General features: G+C 38.2%; 1 protein-coding gene across 8 annotated transcripts; it reads right to left on the bottom strand.

Annotated features, from left to right (window-relative positions):
• Nucleotides 1–447: 447 nt before the first annotated feature.
• Nucleotides 448–17404, bottom strand: LOC133870486 (uncharacterized). 8 transcript variants are annotated; one of them, XM_062307628.1, is made up of 9 exons: nt 17171–17394; nt 15582–15796; nt 15033–15117; nt 9638–9698; nt 9387–9516; nt 2059–2136; nt 1821–1893; nt 1124–1163; nt 448–905 (listed from the first exon to the last, which is right to left on the bottom strand). In XM_062307628.1, the coding sequence occupies exons 1-9, from the start codon at nt 17210–17212 to the stop codon at nt 856–858; spliced, it is 774 nt and encodes a 257-aa protein (XP_062163612.1). In that variant the 5' UTR covers nt 17213–17394; the 3' UTR covers nt 448–855. The 8 variants fall into 8 exon arrangements, 6 of the variants coding, with proteins under 6 accessions (XP_062163612.1, XP_062163613.1, XP_062163614.1 ...); XM_062307629.1 differs by having other exon boundaries at nt 15582–15793; nt 17171–17390; XM_062307630.1 differs by having other exon boundaries at nt 9480–9516; nt 17171–17389.
• Between the last annotated feature and the right edge of the window lie 1012 nt (nt 17405–18416).

Consider the following 18416-nt stretch of genomic DNA (forward strand, 5'->3'; position numbering starts at 1 on the left):
CAATTTGATTACGATTTTTAGTCATACCAAACATCTAAAAAAATAGGAAAAACATAACATTTTCAATCGAAACAAACGAGAACATTTCAATTTGATCAACCTTTTTTTTTTTTTTTTTTAGGCTCTTAAGGAACAACCAAAGTTTGTAGGAATGCATTACTAATGCAATTTTCGTTAAAGTGTAAATGATTATGTGATGTTCGAAAAAGTGTCAAGCATGTTCTGAAGTATTTGTGTGGGACTTCGCACAAAGAGAGAACAGAAATTGTGAGGTTCAGGCTCTAATCAGCACATTCTTGCCACTTCATCGTCACAACAATTTCTAGAAACCCATTGTAACAAGGAAGCAAGCATTCCGACAACTTTCATCTAGTCCAGTAACGCAATGAAACATTTTTTTTTTATTAGTAACGCAATGAAACATTGATACAATTTAAGCCCTTTCAGTTGCGAAAATAAAGAATATTAAATATAAAAATTGAAATCTTACATTTGACTAAGTCCAGTCCTCTTCTAGAACAATAGAGGTTCTAGTTTTGGACAAAAAAACTAGTTGGCCTTGGAAAATGGGCAGTTTACAGGTGAAATGGTATGTATAACCAAAATCGGACCGCCCCTAAAATTGGGATCAGAACATAGGAAGCACTTGCTAGTACTAGTACATCTGAGAATTCTTAATTGGCTAGTTCTAAATAGCTCCAACTTGATACTAAACTACCTTTCTCTTTCCTCGAATTCTATATTTAGACATCAAACATTACCCTATCAGAGATGCAGAAACAATTGCTCTGCAGCAAATCAACCTAGAATTTAACTTTTAGACTTGGTCAGATGGGACTTGGCTCTTCAACAACGTCAGAGAAGGCACAGTTTTCCTGTCACTGAATCTACAGATGCTTTTGGTCCTGCTCAAAAAACAGGAATTAATAGATACACAATATCAAGGCATTTTTTGGTCAGGTCAATTTCTATACAATGATCAGTTACCACCTGATTGTTTTAACACCTAAATAAATATTTTCACTAGACTTAATTAAGTGGAAGAGCAGTTCAACGGTCTTGCTAAATTTGTACAATAAGCAAGCAACAAAAAAGTAATTTAGCACAAGAGAGACTAGCATACCAGGTCCAATGGCGAGAACCGTCTTGGATCCAGCCAAAACCTGAGTAAAATATGTAAATCAACTTAAGTTGATACCCATAATGCATACTTAATCCATTCAAGATACTTAGGTTACATTTAGTACGAGCCAAGCAGAATGGCTATTCTATTATAAAAATGAATAACTTTTATTAGGAATAAAAGAATGTAGAATAGAATAGTCTTGGTGTTAATAAGTATCTAACACTTGAATAGTCATTCCTTATGGGCCATGAGAATGGCTATTCCAAGGTTATTTCATTCCACATTCTTCTAATTTCAATAGAAACTATTCATTTTCCGAATGGAATAGCCACATGAGCATTAGGGATGTGCAATTGCACAACAACAGACCAGTCCAAGGCTCCCTATAAATAATATCATTCTCTGAAGGGACACCAAAAAAAATAAGTTCATTCCAAGTTCCAAGACGCATTTTGTTTCTAAAGAAATGTCACAACCATGAGAATACGCAGATAAATGTCTCTACACGCATAAATCATACTTCTTTAGGGATATGTAGTATTAATGAAGCTACGGCTCCTCACAAGGTCCATATATGTCTGAGAAGCTGATATTCTTGGAAATTATCACATGATCTCATGACTAACTACTTTTTTGCATTGAAGTAACTTCAATGTGATGCTATCAATTCTCATTATGCCACAAATAACAATACCTGTGTTCTTCCAGCATCAGCAACATTAAAAGTTGGAAGGCCAATTGTCTCAGCTGCATCCTTAAGCTTGTTCCTGATAAAAAGTGAAAGCTTAGCTCCAAAAACACCCCCCCCCCCCCCCCAACCAAAAATAAAAAGAGTAATGATTCCAAGAAGAGAGAGATGTTGCTCTATCTAAAGAGAGAGATGTTGCTCTATCTAAATGAAGATTATTATTTACAATGAATCACCTGCTTACATTTCTTGTTGATTCTTGCACGTAACAACTATTTTAGGCTGCCCACATTGCTCCCATTGTCTCAAAAGGGGTCGGTTGCTGCAGTTGAAACTTGATTAACTTCAAATCGTGACATTAAAAAATCATCAAATATCTAAAATATGAGGGCTTGTCTAGAAGCACTTCTTCTATTAATGTATCACCATTTCTGGTAAGAAAATATATAATCCCTCGATGTTTGCCATTTCTGTATTCATCACTGGAAAACTGGAAATTATATTTGTGAGATCTTCTTGAGTTGAAAGGAACTAATTTTCTTGCAAGTGAACAAGGAAACTAATTTTTGTAGCTCATAGAGAGGATAAGTGCACAAATTTTTTCACCGAGTAGCCACTCGAATAGAAGAAACAATTCTATTGAATCTTTTATTGGTTAACGGCTCAGTTTCTACAGATCATGCCGAGATCAAAGAACACATTGTCCAGTTCTATGATATGTTGTATACTGAACAATTTAGTTGACGACCCAAATTGGATGGTCTTTCTTTTGACTCCATTAGTGACATTAAGGCTAATTAATTGGGGAGGGCATTTGAAGAAGACGAGGTCTTTGAGGTGTGAAAGCCTTAAATAGTGATAAGTATCCAAACCCCAATGGTTATTACTCTATGGCTTTCTTCCAAGCTTGTTGGGAAGTTTTAAAAGAAGATATAATGAAGGTTTTCCATGATTTCCACGCTAGAGACAAGTTTGAAAGAAGTCTTAACACAACTTTCATAGCTCTCATTTCGAAAAAAAATAAAAACAGGGGCTATTGATATTAGGGATTTCCGACCTATTAGTCTAGTGGGTGGAGTTTATAAAATTGTTGCCAAAGTTCTTGCCAACATGTTGAAAATGATTTTTGAGAAACTTATTTTGACCTCTCAGAATGCATTCATAAGGGGAAGGCAAATTCTAGATTCCGTTTTCATTGCTAATGAATGTCTTAATAGCAAGATCAGATTTGGGGAGCCAGGGGTGCTATGCAAAGTGTATATTGAAAAAGCTTATGATCATGTTCAGTAGAATTTTTTTTTTTTTTTTTTTTTTTTGGTATATGCTAAGGAGGTGTGATTTTGGGGAGAGATGGTGTAACTGGATAGATCATAGTATTTATTTTTCCTGTGTTGGTGAACGACTATTCGTCCGGCTTTTACAGTAGTTCTCATGGTTTTAGACAATGAGATCATTTGTCTCCTTTGTTGTTTGTCATAGTTATGGAGGCACCAAGTAAAATCATCACCGCTGGATTAATTTGGCTAAATCAGAACTAGTCCATGTCGGTAATGTTAATATTGTAGAAGATATGGCACGCAACATGGGTTGCAAGGTGTCTTCCTTGCCTTTTAAGTATCTTGATCTTCCTCTTGGAGCTTCTTATAAGCTCAAATCCATTTGGAATGGTATTATTGAGAACATTGAGCGTTGTTTGGTTGGCTAGGAGTGGTTGTACATGTCTAAGGGTGGCATGATTACTTTGATTAAGAGCACCCTCCCAAATTTGCCTACTTATTTTGTCTATTTTTCCTCTCCCTTCGGGCATTGCCAATCACATAGAGAAGCTTTAGCGGGATTTCTTGTGGGGTGGTATTGGCAAAGAGTTCAAATTTCATCTAGTAGGTTGGAACAAGGTTTGTTCTTTGATTTCCACGCCGAGGAGGATTGGGGTTCCGAGATTTACTCCTTTTTAATTGGGCTTTCTTGGAAAAGTGGTTCAAGCGCTATACTTTTGTGAGAGAGGCTCTATGGAGTGGTTGTAGATTCTAAATATGGTAGCATATGGGGAGGGTGAAGTTCTAATGAGGTAAATGGGTTGCATGGTGTTGGTCTCTAAAAAAATATCAAGAGGGGCTAGGGGGTGTTTTCTAGATTCACTAGGTTTGCGATGGGGGATGGTTCTAAGATTAGATTTTGGCATGATGTATGGCATAGGGACCAGGCCCTTATGGTAGCTGTATCTGGAGTTATTCAGGATAGCTTGCCTTAAGGATGCTTATGTGGCAAATCACTTATAGCTTTCTAGTGACGCTCATCAGAGGAATGGCTAGTTTTAGCAGAGCAATGCATAATTGGGAGGTGAATTCCTTCTCGTTCTTCAATTGTTGTATTCCAATAGGCTGAGACAAGGCATTGAAGACAAGCTTTTTTGGACCCCTTCCAAGAGAGGGTCGTTGACATAGCAAAAGTGATTGATAAAAGAAAAGAAGCTCGACGACTTCAATTCTACAAATTAACAAGCTATCAAATAGCTTAGAAAGCAAAAGAAACTGAAAAACTTTCTCTATTACTCAATATTTTTCTCAAAGTTCAGTTTGCAATACATCCTTCAATCTTCTTATAACATCAACCTACAACCCCTAAAGATGGAAAACTAAACTTAAAAGGCAAGTGAATCCTTTTAAGAAGGAAACATTTAACCTACATGGTAATTGATAGACTAATATGGAGCCTAATCAAATAAAGGAAATTCAACTAAAAAAAGACAATGCTTATTCTATTATGGAAACTATAATCCTAATATTAATGCAAAAATAAGGAAATAAAATCGTCTGGAATTGTGATCAATCAGGAAAAAGTTTCCATATGTACACCTACCCAAATCCACTCAATCACCAAAAAAGGAGGGGGTCTCTGTCCTACATCAGTCACTCCCACTTGAAAAAAACTCGACCTCGAGTTTTCATCTGGATATGGTGGCTCCTCTGGGGGATGATACTTAAACAAAGTGTCACCATTTTCCTCCGTTTCCTTGGCTCTATGGACAAGTTGCACTTGTTGTCAAGGAGGTGGAGGGTGGTCTTCAACTAGTCTTGCGCTAACTACACTACTCATTCCAAAAGGGTCTCCATTCTCCTCCATCACATTGATTGAATTAACGAATTGCTATTGTTAAAGATGTGGTGTGTGATCTCACATTGGCTTGGTCAACGACTCAAAAGGTTGTCGCTGCTCAAGTTGTTTTTCTAATGGCAGCTCAACTTTTACAGCCGAATTAAGAAACCCCAGCCTCATTGTCACTAACATTCTCTTCGTAGGCTAGCTGGTAACTCGATGTAGCGGAAGCGATTGATAAAAGAAAAGAAGTTCAACGACTTCAAATTCTATAAAATTAACAAGCTATCAAATAGCTTAGAAAACAAAAGAAACCAAAAAAACTTTCTCTATTACTTAATATTTCATTCTTAGATTTCGTTTTGCAATATATCCATTGGTCTAGGGTCCCTCTGTCACAACAGTTGGTTGCCCGGGTGCCCTGTTGCCGTTCCCCACCCTCGATGTCCATTGTTTGTGGGTCGCGCTAGTAGCTCGCGTAGGGGCGTCTGGCGGTGGGGTTCGTTACTGTGTGGCTACTTTTCGTTCGAAAATGTGATCATTCTCTGGGTCGGCCGCTTGGATTCTGGGTGTTTTTTGAGATGGAGTTAAGCTTTATCGTGGAGTCGAAGACTTTTGTCTTCTCGGTTCTGGAAGGGGCGTCGACGCTAAGGGTGGGGGAGAAGAGAAAAAGCTTCTCCGGCGAAATTTTCATTAGTTCTCCTTGCTCTGAGTGGTTGGCTTCGACATTGGAGCTTCTTGTGGATTTTCCGGAAGATCAAGATTTCATCAAATCATTCAGGGAAAGTTCGAGAGTCTTGATTGCTCGAAGAGGGTGTAACCAAGCCGGCCGTTTCTTAGAGGCAGCTTCATTCGGGATGGGTGGCCGGAAAGGGTTTATTTTGATCCCTGAGGGACGTGGAGGGTGGGGTTGGATCAAATTCTCCGAAGAGTTGAGGAAGACCGCTGTTTCCTTTTCTGCATCAATGGGCAGGGGGGATGGGTTCTTGCATAAGTCGGTGGAGATTAAGGGGAAGAAAGTAGAGGCTTGGCCGGGTTTGGTTCCTTTCACGAAGGGGCCCTCCTTTGTGGAGGTGTTGAAGGCAGGCTCGGCCGCTGGCGTGACGAAGGCGCCTTTCGTGGGGGGTCGTTTGTCCGGGAGATTGGTTACGCCAGTGTGTGAGCTTGACCTTCTTCCGGCGGTGAGGGTGATAGATGCAAATCGGAGGTCGGCGTTGGACTGTTCTACCTTGGAGTCTCCTTCGTTTGATATGTTGGGTAAGGACCAGCCTCACTGTTCGATGGGTAAGACCTCGTTTCCACATGCAAGTTTGAAATTTGAAATTTCAAAGTTGCGCACGTGGAGTAAGCGGGTCATAGGTTTCAACTTGGATTTGGGCCGGGTTGCAAAGATGATTCTGGGCCGGCTTGCAAGAATCGGACGAAGTCGAAAGGGATTGCGTTTAGGCCGCTTCTTGCGTAAACCTAATTCCTTACGGACGTCGAGCTTCTCGCCGGAGACGACGCTGGTGGCTTCCTCTGGGCCGTGCGATCTCAATCCGTCGGAGTCTCCCGTTGGGGTTCCCTTGTGTGAAGATCGATCTGGGGTTGGGCCGTCTCTGGTTAAGTCGGTTCCTTTGTTCGTCTTCCCACCTCTGCCGACTGTGAAGACACCGTCGCCGGCGACTTTGGTTGCTCCTCCAGCGTCGACTGGGCTTCTGTGTGGTGCAGAACTCTCCGTCTCTTTTGTTCCTTCACTTTCAGGGGCTTCTGAGTTGGGGAAGGGAAGAAGATTCGTTTTTCCCCTTCCCCCTTGCGGCCTAGTCGACCATTTCAGCAATACTTTAGGAGGGCTAGGGAGCTCAGGGCAGGGCGTTCAGTGGTCTGGAATGATGGGTTTCTTGCTGACTCACTAGAAGCCTCAAAGCTGTCCGCAGAACCTGTTCTTCTTAAGGTTACGGGTGGAGAGGCTTGTGCGAAAAATAAGACAGAATTTCCAACGAAAAAGGGTCTGTTTAGGAAGGGATTTCTTAATCTTCCTCCGAGTGTTCCAGTCCCTCCCGTTTTGCCGCTGGAGGTCAAGGAGGTCGGGGTGGTACGACCTTCCTCTCCTTCGAGTGGCTGCATCTCTCCTTGCTCCGTTGAGAGAACTGGATTCTTCGGTTTTGATCACAACGGGGAGATTGTAGTTTGGGAGAAGGAGGAAGATGACAATTGGGATGGATCGCCCTTGGATTGGGCATTGGAAGGGGCTTTTGGGGAAGAGGCCTTGGCAATTAGGGAAGCCATGGAAGAAGATTTTCAGCGGGAGAAGATGATTGCGCGCCAAAAGTCTAAAGGAAAAAGGGAGCTACTAAATTTGCATAGCTCCATCAATTATGGTGATGCTAAAGTTCCTTCTAGGAGTAGGAAAGGCAAGGCACACATGATGTAGGTTTGTGTGCTTTGGTGGGTGGGTGGTGGGTTGTTTTGTTCTTAGTTGGTTTCTACTGTAGTTTGTTTTGGGGTTTTTCTTCGTTTTCGAGGGGTTCGGGTTGTGTTGGTTCTATTGGGTTTTAGTGGGTTAGCTTTGGTTGTTCCTGTGTATACTTCCTGTGTACTTAGGGGCGCCTTACGCTTTCTTTAATAAAGTATTCTTACTTATCAAAAAAATATCCATTGGTCTTCTTATAACATCAAGCTACGGCCACTAAAGATGGAAAACTAAGACAAGTGGATCATTTTAAGAAGGAAACATTCAACCTACATGGTAATTGATAGACTAATATCCAACCTAATCAAATAAAGAAGGCAATTCAATTAAAATAAGACAATGCTTATTCTATATGGAAACTACTAGTGCTAATATTAATGCAAAAAAAAAAAATGATAAGTAATCAAAATATCATTAAAAGCGTAAAGCGCCTCAAGGTAAACAGGAAGTACAAAAGAACAAGAAAATCATGATAACTAAACACCAAAGGATAAACAAAAGAAGCTATCCAAAGATACAATATGTTGAAAAATAAAGACTTAATCTCCTCCAAAGTTCCCTCACTGTTCTCAAAACTTCTATCGTTCATTTCCCTCCATAGGCAACACTCGAAGTGTTGTTGTTGCCCAAATCCACTCGACGACGAAAAAAGAAGGGGTTCCATGCCTCATATCAGTTGTTTGAGGTCAGATCATTCTATTATGCTCTTATCCCCCACGAGTGCCCCTTTCCCCTAGATGAGTATTTGGCAGAGTAGGGTTCCTTTAAGAGTAGCTTTCTTCACCTGGTCAGCCGCTTTAAGGAAGATTCTCACTTTGAAAAATTTTAGAAAGCAAAATCTTAGTGGTAGAATCTCATAGGGCCTACTACAATACTGTCTTCGATCTTTATGGGTTAAAGTGGGTTATGCCTCGATAGATGGTGGATCTCTATGCAAATTGGAGAGGGCAATTTGACAGTTTTCAAAGTGCAACAGTGTGGAAGATGATTCCATCAATGTGATGCATCTAGAAAGAAAGAAACGATAGAAGTTTTGCAAATTGCAAGAGGACAATGGTGGAACTAAAAGCCTTCTTCTTCAAAATTCTTTACCAATGGACAGTTGCAAATGACTGTTTACTCATTTCTAATTTTCCTAATTTTATTGATATTTTGTCTTCTTGTGATTAGGTATTATTCTTATATACTCCCTATGTACTTGGGTTGCACACTCTTAATATATTTCAATTACTTATCAAAAAAAAATTCTACCAGGTAACTAAATTTTATTTCAAACATATAGGTATATATGTGAAGGATAAAATTTACTTTTCGCCACCATTTGAGACTGTGGCAGTTAGGAAGCCTTCGGTCAGCTTTTTATGACGTGGGTTCCTTCTTCCATGCAATCCTTCACTAGGTATGAAATTAATAGGCTTTGGTCACCCACCAATTGAGGTGGGAGAATCCTCGAGGGGAGGTGATTCTGAAGAGGTTGTAGGTTTTCGGCAGTGTTTGATGCTACATGTGCCTTCAAGCTGGGGGGATTTCTTTTGAGGGGAACGTAAAGGTTTTTTGGATGTCATGGCTCATGTGGATGAGGGGCAACATCTTGAGGTTCAATTTCCACTCCTAAGATTAAAGGGAAAAGAGAACTAAAGAACCTTGAGTGCGATATCAATTTTGATGTTAGGAGTCTTGGTTTTAGCCAGGGCAAAAGCAAGAGGGCTCTTGTTGTGATGTAATGTTGCTTAGGGTTTGTGGGCTGGCTTTTGCTGGGATGTTTTGGGGTTTCGGGGTTTCTATTGTGGTTGGATCTTTGCGGGTGTTTTTTTTTTTGTTTTTCTTTGGTTTTTCTGTTTTTGTGTCATTTTGTATACTTCCTGTATGCTCAGGGGCGCCTACGCTTTTTTTAAAATTTCTCTAATTACCAATCAAAACAAAAGTGAAGGACAAAATTTCTGTACTTGTTGTTTGTAGAAATTCACTATTCAAGACATAAAAAATGGTGCATGGTAGAACAAAGATGGAAGCATGAAGTGTACAAATTTTCAGCCAAATGCACAACTACTCTGAGGAATGAGAATGCAGGTTCCTCTGCACAAGGATGAGGAGAATCATAATCAGTACAATGATACCTTTGCATCAGTTCTGCATACATGCCAGTGGCAGCATCTACACATTAGTAAAATAAATATTTAGTCATCTAACTAAGAGAAGAAATCAAGAGTTTGCAAGAACTGCAGCTGCAAATTAAAAATTGAGAAACTTTCTAAAAGGAATATTGGTATCTTACGAGCACATTGAGATGCAATCTTTCCTGATTTCATCTTCAGGTCTTGTCTAACTACCAAAACCTGGAGTTCACCACTTGAAATCAGAGAATTCTTCAAGTACCAGAAACATCAAATCTACCTCCCTATTTTCAGAAATTCAAACTACTCTTTTGGAGAATTATCCTTAGGCATAATTTTCTTCTTCCTACTGTAAAGCTTTGTAGAATACAAAGTGTTTGGAAAAAGAGAATTTGTATTATCTGAATAATGTGTTCTGATTACAAGAATGAAAGAGAATTACATATATATAGTCGAAGACTTCAAGCTAACTGAAGCTTAACGATAGACTAAGCTGTAACAACTAAAACAACTGAATAACAAATTAACTAACTGAATTACAGCTCAGCAAACTAAATAACAGAAAAAAAAAAATGAACTTATCTACTCTGATACTCCCCCTCAAGATGAATGGTAGATATCTTTAACAAACATCTTGGACAAGAGATGATGAAAAGCAGCATAGCGGAGAGGCTTCATAAGAAGATCAGCTAACTGATGTTGAGAAGAAATATGAAATGTTTTAATGAGACCAAGCTGAATCTTTTCTCGGATTAGATGATAGTCAATTTCTATATGCTTGGTACGTTCGTGATATACAAGATTGGCAACTATATGAAGGGCTGCTTGACTATCACAATAAAGATGTGCTGCTTGAGAATGAGGAATAAGGAGATCTTTAAGCAAAGAGAACAGCCACATAAGTTCACAACATGTGGATGCCATAGATCGATATTCTGCTTCAGCAGAAGATCTAGATATAGTTTGTTGTTTCTTAGGCTTCCAGGAAATAAGGGAATCACCAAGAAAAACACAATAACCTGTTATACACTTCCTAGTATCCAAACACCCAGCCCAATCAGAATCACAAAAGCCTTTAATTGCAAATCTGTTTTGGCAGGAAAAAAAAAAAACCCTTGAGCTGGAGAAGTCTTGATATGTTAGTAAGACCATATGAGCAGCATCAAGATGTGGTTGTCATGGATTGTCCATGAATTGACTTCGTGTTTGAATAGAGTAAGCAAGATCAGGCTGAGTGATTGTCAAGTAAAGCAATCAGCCAATTAAACGTCTATAACCAGTAGGATCAGAAAGAACAGCTTCTCTTGATCACTTCAAATTCTGTTCCTTAGGAAATTGAACAGTTTTGGAAGCTAGTAGACCAGAATCTTCCAAAATTTCTAGAGCATACTTCCTTTGGCAAACAGAAATTCCTGCAGAGGTTCTTGCTATTTCCAAACCAAGAAAATACTTCAAAGATCCCAAATCCTTGAGACGAAATTTCTCATTCAACAGAGAAATAAAGGATGATACTGCAGTAGGATCATTGCTTGCAATAGCTACATCATCAACATAAATCAGCAAAGCAATATAGGAAGATCCTTGAAGCCAAGTGAAGAGTTAATAATCGGCTTTGGATTGAATAAAACCAAGATCAATTAGAGTAGAAGAGAACTTGGAGAACCATTGTCTTGAGGCTTGTTTCAAGCCATAAATGGACTTAGTTAACCGACACACCTTAGACTCCCCCTTAGTACCAAAACCAGGAGGCATAGTCATATAAACTTCTTCATTCAACTCACCATGCAAAAAAGTATTATTCACATCGAGCTGATGTAAAACCAATTCTTGGCTGCTGCAAGAGCTAAAATGCATCTAACTGTTGTCATTTTGGCTATAGGGGAGAATGTGTCATGGTAATCTACACCCTCACATTGAGTATACCTTTTAGCCACCAGCCAAGCCTTATATCTCTCAATACTTCTATCTGCCTTGTGTTTGATTTTATATACCCACTAACAACCAATTGGGTGCTTGTTGGGTGGTAAATCAGTGACAATCCAGGTTTTGTTTGTCTCAAGAGCTGAAATTTCAGCTGACATAGCATCATGCCAATGAGCAGATTTTACTGCTTGATGATAAAAGTAAAACTGTGGCTCGAATTGAGAGGAAATAGAAAGACAAAAATGTTTGTAACTTGGAGACAATTTATCTTAGGATAGAAAAGTAGATAGTGAATAAGGTATACTTGAATCTTGTGCGGTGGAGGAAGATAGTGATGGGAAAGAAGCCAACTGACAATGATAATTATTTAAGTAACTAGGTTTATGTTTAATTCTTGTTGATTTGTGAAGAGAATGTATGAGTTGTTCTGGTAAAGGAGAATGTACTGGAGGATTTTCGGAAGTGGAAGAAATATCAGAATAGGATGTTGAGAAAAAAATGGTATGCTGTGGAGAAAAATCGGAAGGCAATGAAATTGGAAAATCAGAAGGTACAGATGATGAAGAGACATCATCAGGAATAGAAACGGGAAAAGAAATTGTGGATGGAATAGATGGATGATTAACAAAACAACCATCTGCTGAAGAACGAGTCAAATTTAAGGCAAAAGGAAAAATGTTTTCATGAAATACAGCATTGCGAGATATAACAACAGATTTTGTATGAAGATTAAGGAATTTATATCCTTTAATGCCAAATGGGTGACCAATGAAAACGCATGGTGTGCTCTTGAATCAAACTTTGTTCTATGCCGAGATAAGGTTGAAATATATGCTAAGCATCCAAAAATTTGAAGATGAGAGTATGAGGGTGAAACAGAAAATAGCATTTCATGTGGAGTTTTGTTTGACAGAATAGGAATTGGAATTCTATTTATGAGATGGGCAGCAGATAAGATACAATCTCCCCAAAAAGATAAAGGTGCTTTAGATTGAAATCTTAAGGATCTAGCAACATTGAGTAAATGTTGGTGTTTGCATTCTACAATTGCGTTTTATTGTGGAGTTTCAACACAACTTAGTTGATGGATGGTTCCATGAGCAGAAAAAAATTCAGACATTTCAAACTCAGGACCATTGTCAGATCTTAACATTTGATTTTGAGGTTAAACTGAGTATGAACTAGGTTAAAGAAGGATTGAATAATGGAACTTGATTGTAATTGTGTTTCATCAAGTGAACCGTGTATAATCATCTACGATAGAAAGAAAGTAATTGGAACCATTTATTGAACTAGAAGTCATTGGCCCCCAAATGTCACAATGGATCAATTCAAATGACATGTGAGAAACGAAAGTGCGAACAGAGAAAGGCAATTTGTGTTGTCTAGCTAAAGGACATATAGAACAAACGTCCTTTGAATTACAAGAGATATCAGAAACAGAGTTTTCCAGGAACTTCATCCTAGATTTTGATGGATGGCCTAGCCTATAATGCCATACATCAGTAGATGAAGCTTTTATTGAATTGAAACAAACAAGTGAAGACAATTTTGAATTGTGAAAAACCTTCGGTTGCTACAGTAAGTAGAATAAGTCACCTTCTTCTTTACCCACTCCAATCGTCCTCCATGGACATAAACTCTGAATAAAACAATATCCAGCAAGAAAGATTAGGCAAGCTTTCAAAAATTTGATGATTTTTCTAGCAGAAATGAGATTGAAATGTGAAAGAGGGAACACATAGCACTTCGTCAATGTAAGATTTTCTGAAATGAAAACAGTTCCTATGTGTGTAACAGGAACGGAACCATTAGGAAATTTGACATATGTTGAAACGATAGTAGTAATAGTTGTAAAAAGAGAAGGGCAATTGATCATGTGATCAGTTGCACCTGTGTCAATAATCCAAGGAGTATGCTTTAGATTAAATTTGGAATCTTTTTGTATGAAGAAGAGAAAACAAAATACTTAGGATTAAGATTGGAAAGATGAGAAATATAACCTGATATCTGGGAAGAGTTAGAAGCTAGAGGAGGATGATCAGATGAAGAAGCATGGATACTACCTGCCATATTTGTGGAAGCATGATATGCAGCAGGTTGTTGCTGCAGAAGAGACAGAAGTTGTTGGCATTGATCAGAAGTGATAGACAGCTAAGGCACATTTTGTTGAGACACACTCTGCTAAGGCATATTGACAGTGTTCAAACCGGTCTCTTGAACGTGATTTGCAGAATGTGTAGGAGATGATTTGTTGAGATTTTTGGTGAACTTAAACCCTGGTGGAAAACCGTGAAGTCTGTAGCACTTCTCAGCAGTGTGACCGAATACTCCACAATGAGTACATATAGGCTTATCTTTACGATATGGCTGCTCAACAAAGCGAGCCATTGGTGTGGTGGATTTAGTCACAAGAGCAATGGATTCATGACTAAGAGATTTAACAGAAATCTCTTGTTGTTTCTCTTCTTGAATTAAAAAATAGAAAACAATGTTCACAGAAGGTAAAGGTTCTATGAGTAGAATTTGACCTCAAATGGATGCAAAAGAATCATTTAGTTCCATGAGGAATTGATAAATGTATTCTTGATGGTAATGTTCAGCAACGACTCTCATTCCTCCAAAAGAACATGAAGGAATCGGTCAATAATTGCTGAGTTCATCCCAAAGAGCCTTAAGCTGAGTGAAGTATGATCTCACAGAAGAATTCTCATGTGTGAGAACTGAGATGGATTTCTGTAGTTGAAAAACACGAGGTCCATTCTTCTGAGAAAATCTTTCCTTCAAATCCAACTACATTACTTCACAAGTGTTGATGTAGATCACACTCGCAGCTAAATCCTTAGAAACAGAGTTGAGGATCCAAGAAAGAATCATGTTGTTGCAATGCACCCAAGCATGATACTCAGCACCAGCTTCAACTGCAGGTTGAGGAAGAGAACATCAACAATTGATAATTTGTTCTTGGCAGTGAGCGCCATTGCCATTGATCTGCTCCAAGTATTATAGTTCTCTCACCGATTAACGGTTGAGAAACTAGAATTGCTCCAGGACCATCTCCATGAGGCAAATAGAATGGATTTGCATGATTGTTGAAAGCTGAAGAAGTGAAGGTGAATTCAAATGGAGAAGTAGTAGCAGATGAAGGAATTTCAGTGTTTGATAAAGGAAATTCAGGAGCGGATCGAGGGATTTCGTTCGTCGTTGTTGTTGTAGGCTCTGATACCATGTAAAGCTTTGTAGAATACAAAGTGTTTGGAAAAAGAGAATTTGTATTATCTGAATAATGTGTTCTGATTACAAGAATGAAAGAGAATTACATATATATAGTCGAAGACTTCAAGCTAACAGAAGCTTAACTAAAGACTAAGTTGTTACAACTAAAAGAACTGAATAACAAATTAACTAACTGAATTACAGCTCAGCAAACTAAATAACAGAAAAAATGAACTTATCAACTCTGATACCTAGAGCAAGTCAAACAACTCTAATATGTCCCCTTTATTCTTTCCATGTTTTAATATCTACAGCTCTAAGCTGAGTATGCACATCAACAGAAAGAACTAAGAGAATAACAACATTTATGTTTTTAAAAAAAAAAATTAAAAATTAAAAAAATAAAAAATAAAAAACCTTAAGGTTCACGCTTGGGTGTCCCATAGAAATTTCAACGGCTTTATTGTGTTGTGCATTTGAAGATACAAATTCAAGTATAACACTGGAACCACAGAAGAACATGGGAAGCATCAGAAATTAGTCACAAAGATCAGCTTCAGGATTTCAATAAATGTAGCAGGCAAAACTTTCTAGAATCATTAGTGAGTACCGTTGCTTGTTTCTTTGAAAGTAATGCTCATGATATAAATTTCACGACAAACAATAACTAAACATGACTGGGCACTTCAATTAACACGTGAATCCAAATACATCCAACAGAAACTAATGTAACTAAACAATGTATTTCACCAAGTTCCACATTCTCAACGACCAGAAACAGCAGCACCTTCCACTTTTGTCTTCCAAATAAGACCCATATAGCAAAACATCTTAACAAACATTACCACATAAAAAAATAAATAAATAACAAATCTATAATAACAAAGTCACAAGCATTATATATTCATGTGAAAGTGAAGTTACCAATAAAATAATAACAACAGCAACAAGAATCAAGGCACCTACGGACAAACCATTTTCATCTCTTGGTCATCGATATTTGAGCCCAGATATTCTTGTTGGGGCTTGCCCGGTGAGAAATTTTGCTTTCTCATATGATTCTTGGAGGGCTTTGAAAGATCCAATAACAACCCAAAAATGAAACCAATGACAAGGCCTGGAATGAAGTTCTCTGGCCTGAAGCTTAATGCTAACCATTCTCTTTCTTGCTTCAGTTGCTGCTTCAAATGGTTAAGTAAACAATTGGTTAAGCAAGAAAAAAAACAAAAACATCTACAGTATTGGTAAACCCATATGAGAATGTGTGGTGGCTGGGAAATTGTAGGAAGAAAAGTAAACAAGAATCAACAAAAACCAGTAGTGAAGGGAGTTTGTAATAAAAATAAGAAAAAACTACCTTGACCCCTTAACCGGTACCCGATTTGTAATCATCCCACCAAATTTTTGAAAAGTGACAATCTAACCCCCGCCCGCCCTAAGGAATGCTAGGAACCATCTTTTTTTCTCAAAGTTGATGTGGCTTTTAAAATCACCATTGAATTTGGGATGGATCACTACTGAATTTTGATCCAATGGTGATTTTAAAAGCTAAAAAGATGGTTCCTAGCATTACTCCCCCTCCCAAAAAAAAAAGAAAAAATACTCAACACATTTTGCCCCATCCATTAACATTTTCTATTAATTTGGACGGCTATACCCTTATCAGATGTGTGAAAATGTAAGTATGCTCTTAGATTTTTTTTTTAAAAAAAAAAAAATTGAAAAAAACCTCCAGGGTCTCCTTCTAGGCTGTGGGTTTGGCCGTGGAGACCCACAGTCAAATTGAAAGTGCCGTGGGTCTCCTTTCACGGCAGTATTTTTATTTTTTATTTTTTATTTTATTTGACAGGGGTATAATGGATATTTTGATTCTAGTGTAGGTCAAGTCATTTATTTTCTAAGTTATCAGAAAATGCCAAGAGATATGGCAGATCGAAAATACCATGATTTCAAAAACAAATATGATTTTGTTTTTGCTTTTTTCAAAAACAACTTATATTTTATTCAACTTTTTCAAAAATAAATCATATTTTATTCATATTTTTCTAATTTAATTCGAAATTCGCACACCAAATAAAAATTTAATTCTGATTTCAAAAATGAAACACCCAAATGGACAAGTTTGGTGGATGAATGCAAAATAAGTGTAGTCCCCTAAAAATAATCATGGCTTATTGAAATGCAAATTTCATTGTGTATTTTCCAAAGCAACAAAGACGAAAGCTTCAGAATTGAGTTGTCTTTTAGGTTCCTCCCATTTCTTGGCAACCGAACGGAGGTTCTTGATGGACCCATTTGAGTAAATTTAAATAGCTTATGTTTGGCTTGTTAAAAATTACATCAAAAGCTTCTATTTCTAGATCTTTACATATTTCAATAGTGATAAACCATAAAACTCAACTCTACTGAGCCTAGAGCAGCTGTCGGCCGGCTTAGATGAAAAATAAAATATATATCTAAATATATATAAATATTCATTCTATCCTTTTCCTCATTTTCTCGGAAACCAAACAAGGAAAAACAAAAAAATAGAAGAGATAAGAGGAATTAGATACCTTCTTTGCAGACTGGGAAGGGTTCCGAAACGACCCCAGCATGTTTCTGGTAGCTTAGAGCGAAGAGAGAAGAGAAAGGATTCCTGCGGGGCAGAGAGAATAGCGATAAGAGTGGTGTAGCCTGGTACAGCGTTCCCTTTTTCTTTTTTTAGATGTAGAGAAAACCACGTCGTCTCAAAGATTACCTAGCTCATGAGCCTACTTTGCCTGCAAAACGAAGGATGTGTGGGGTTCATGTGGCCTATTGGCCGTTGGATATTGCCCTAAACCTGGCCGTGAGACGAGCATTTAGCTTTGCGAGTAATGATTGGCCCGGCCCTTTCCTATGTGGAAAGGGCCTTTTCCCTTTTAACATTTTTTTTTTAAAAAAAAAAAAAAAAAAAAAAAAAATCTGATTTTGAAACTAGCGTCTTCTGCTATACCCATTTTTTGTCCCCAAAACCATTTTCCCCCCAAATCTTTCCCTCCCTCTCTCCATCTCCTCTCCTCAACCCCACCGCGAAATCAACCACGAGCCCGTCACCGTCGACCACTCACGAGCCCGCCACCGTGCGTCCTCCATCTCCGGCCAAAAGTCACCGTGCGTTCTCCATCTCTGGTTCGACTCCGAAGAATCCGACGACCCAACCACTGTACCGCCATGAGCAGCCCCAGCCGAACCACCACCATCGCCGATGAGGCCATCCACAGTAAGGTTTTCTTAGTTTTTTTTTTTTTTTTTATCTTTCCTTTTGATTTTCTCTCCAGATCCCGTTTTTTTGTTGTTTTTGGGCGAGATTTGGGCTGTTTAAGTGCAGATAATGGGTCCTTAACATTTTATTTGTATTTGAAAATGCAGATAATGGCTTATTTGTTTTCCTTTTGATTTTCTCTTCAGATACTGTTTGGTGGCTGTAAATATTGGAATGAGTTTTGTAGTTGCTGGATTTTCTTTGATGTTGTAGTGTTTTCCTTTTAAGTGGCATGGAAATATATATATGTGTCGACATTTGATAAGCGGAATGAGATTATTAAATCCCCATTCGTGATTTCTGCTTAATTGCTGTTAGTAATCTGTTTCCATCTCTACACTCTTGGGAATGTATGCTATGAAACAGATTAATAGCAAATTTGTAGCCTCGGTCTTGATCTGTGTTTGTATTTTATTTTATTTTACTATTTTGACATAGAGCAACATCATTTAGAGCACTCCTACTGAGCTCGCCAAATTTTGTTGTTTCCTTAAAAAAATCCGTCTGCAACGAGC

This window comes from Alnus glutinosa, chromosome 6 (genome assembly GCF_958979055.1).
Source record: "Alnus glutinosa chromosome 6, dhAlnGlut1.1, whole genome shotgun sequence".
NCBI classification, from domain to species: domain Eukaryota; kingdom Viridiplantae; phylum Streptophyta; class Magnoliopsida; order Fagales; family Betulaceae; genus Alnus; species Alnus glutinosa.

Coding starts and splice junctions, on each gene's coding strand:
- LOC133870486 (XM_062307628.1), bottom strand. CDS start 17,212: ATGCTGGGGTCGTTTCGGAACCCTTCCCAGTCTGCAAAGAAG. Junction 15,118..15,581: donor GAGATGAAAATGGTTTGTCC/GTAGGTGCCTTG, acceptor CTGTGGTTCCAG/TGTTATACTTGAATTTGTAT. Junction 9,517..9,637: donor GATTGCATCTCAATGTGCTC/GTAAGATACCAA, acceptor ACTAATGTGTAG/ATGCTGCCACTGGCATGTAT.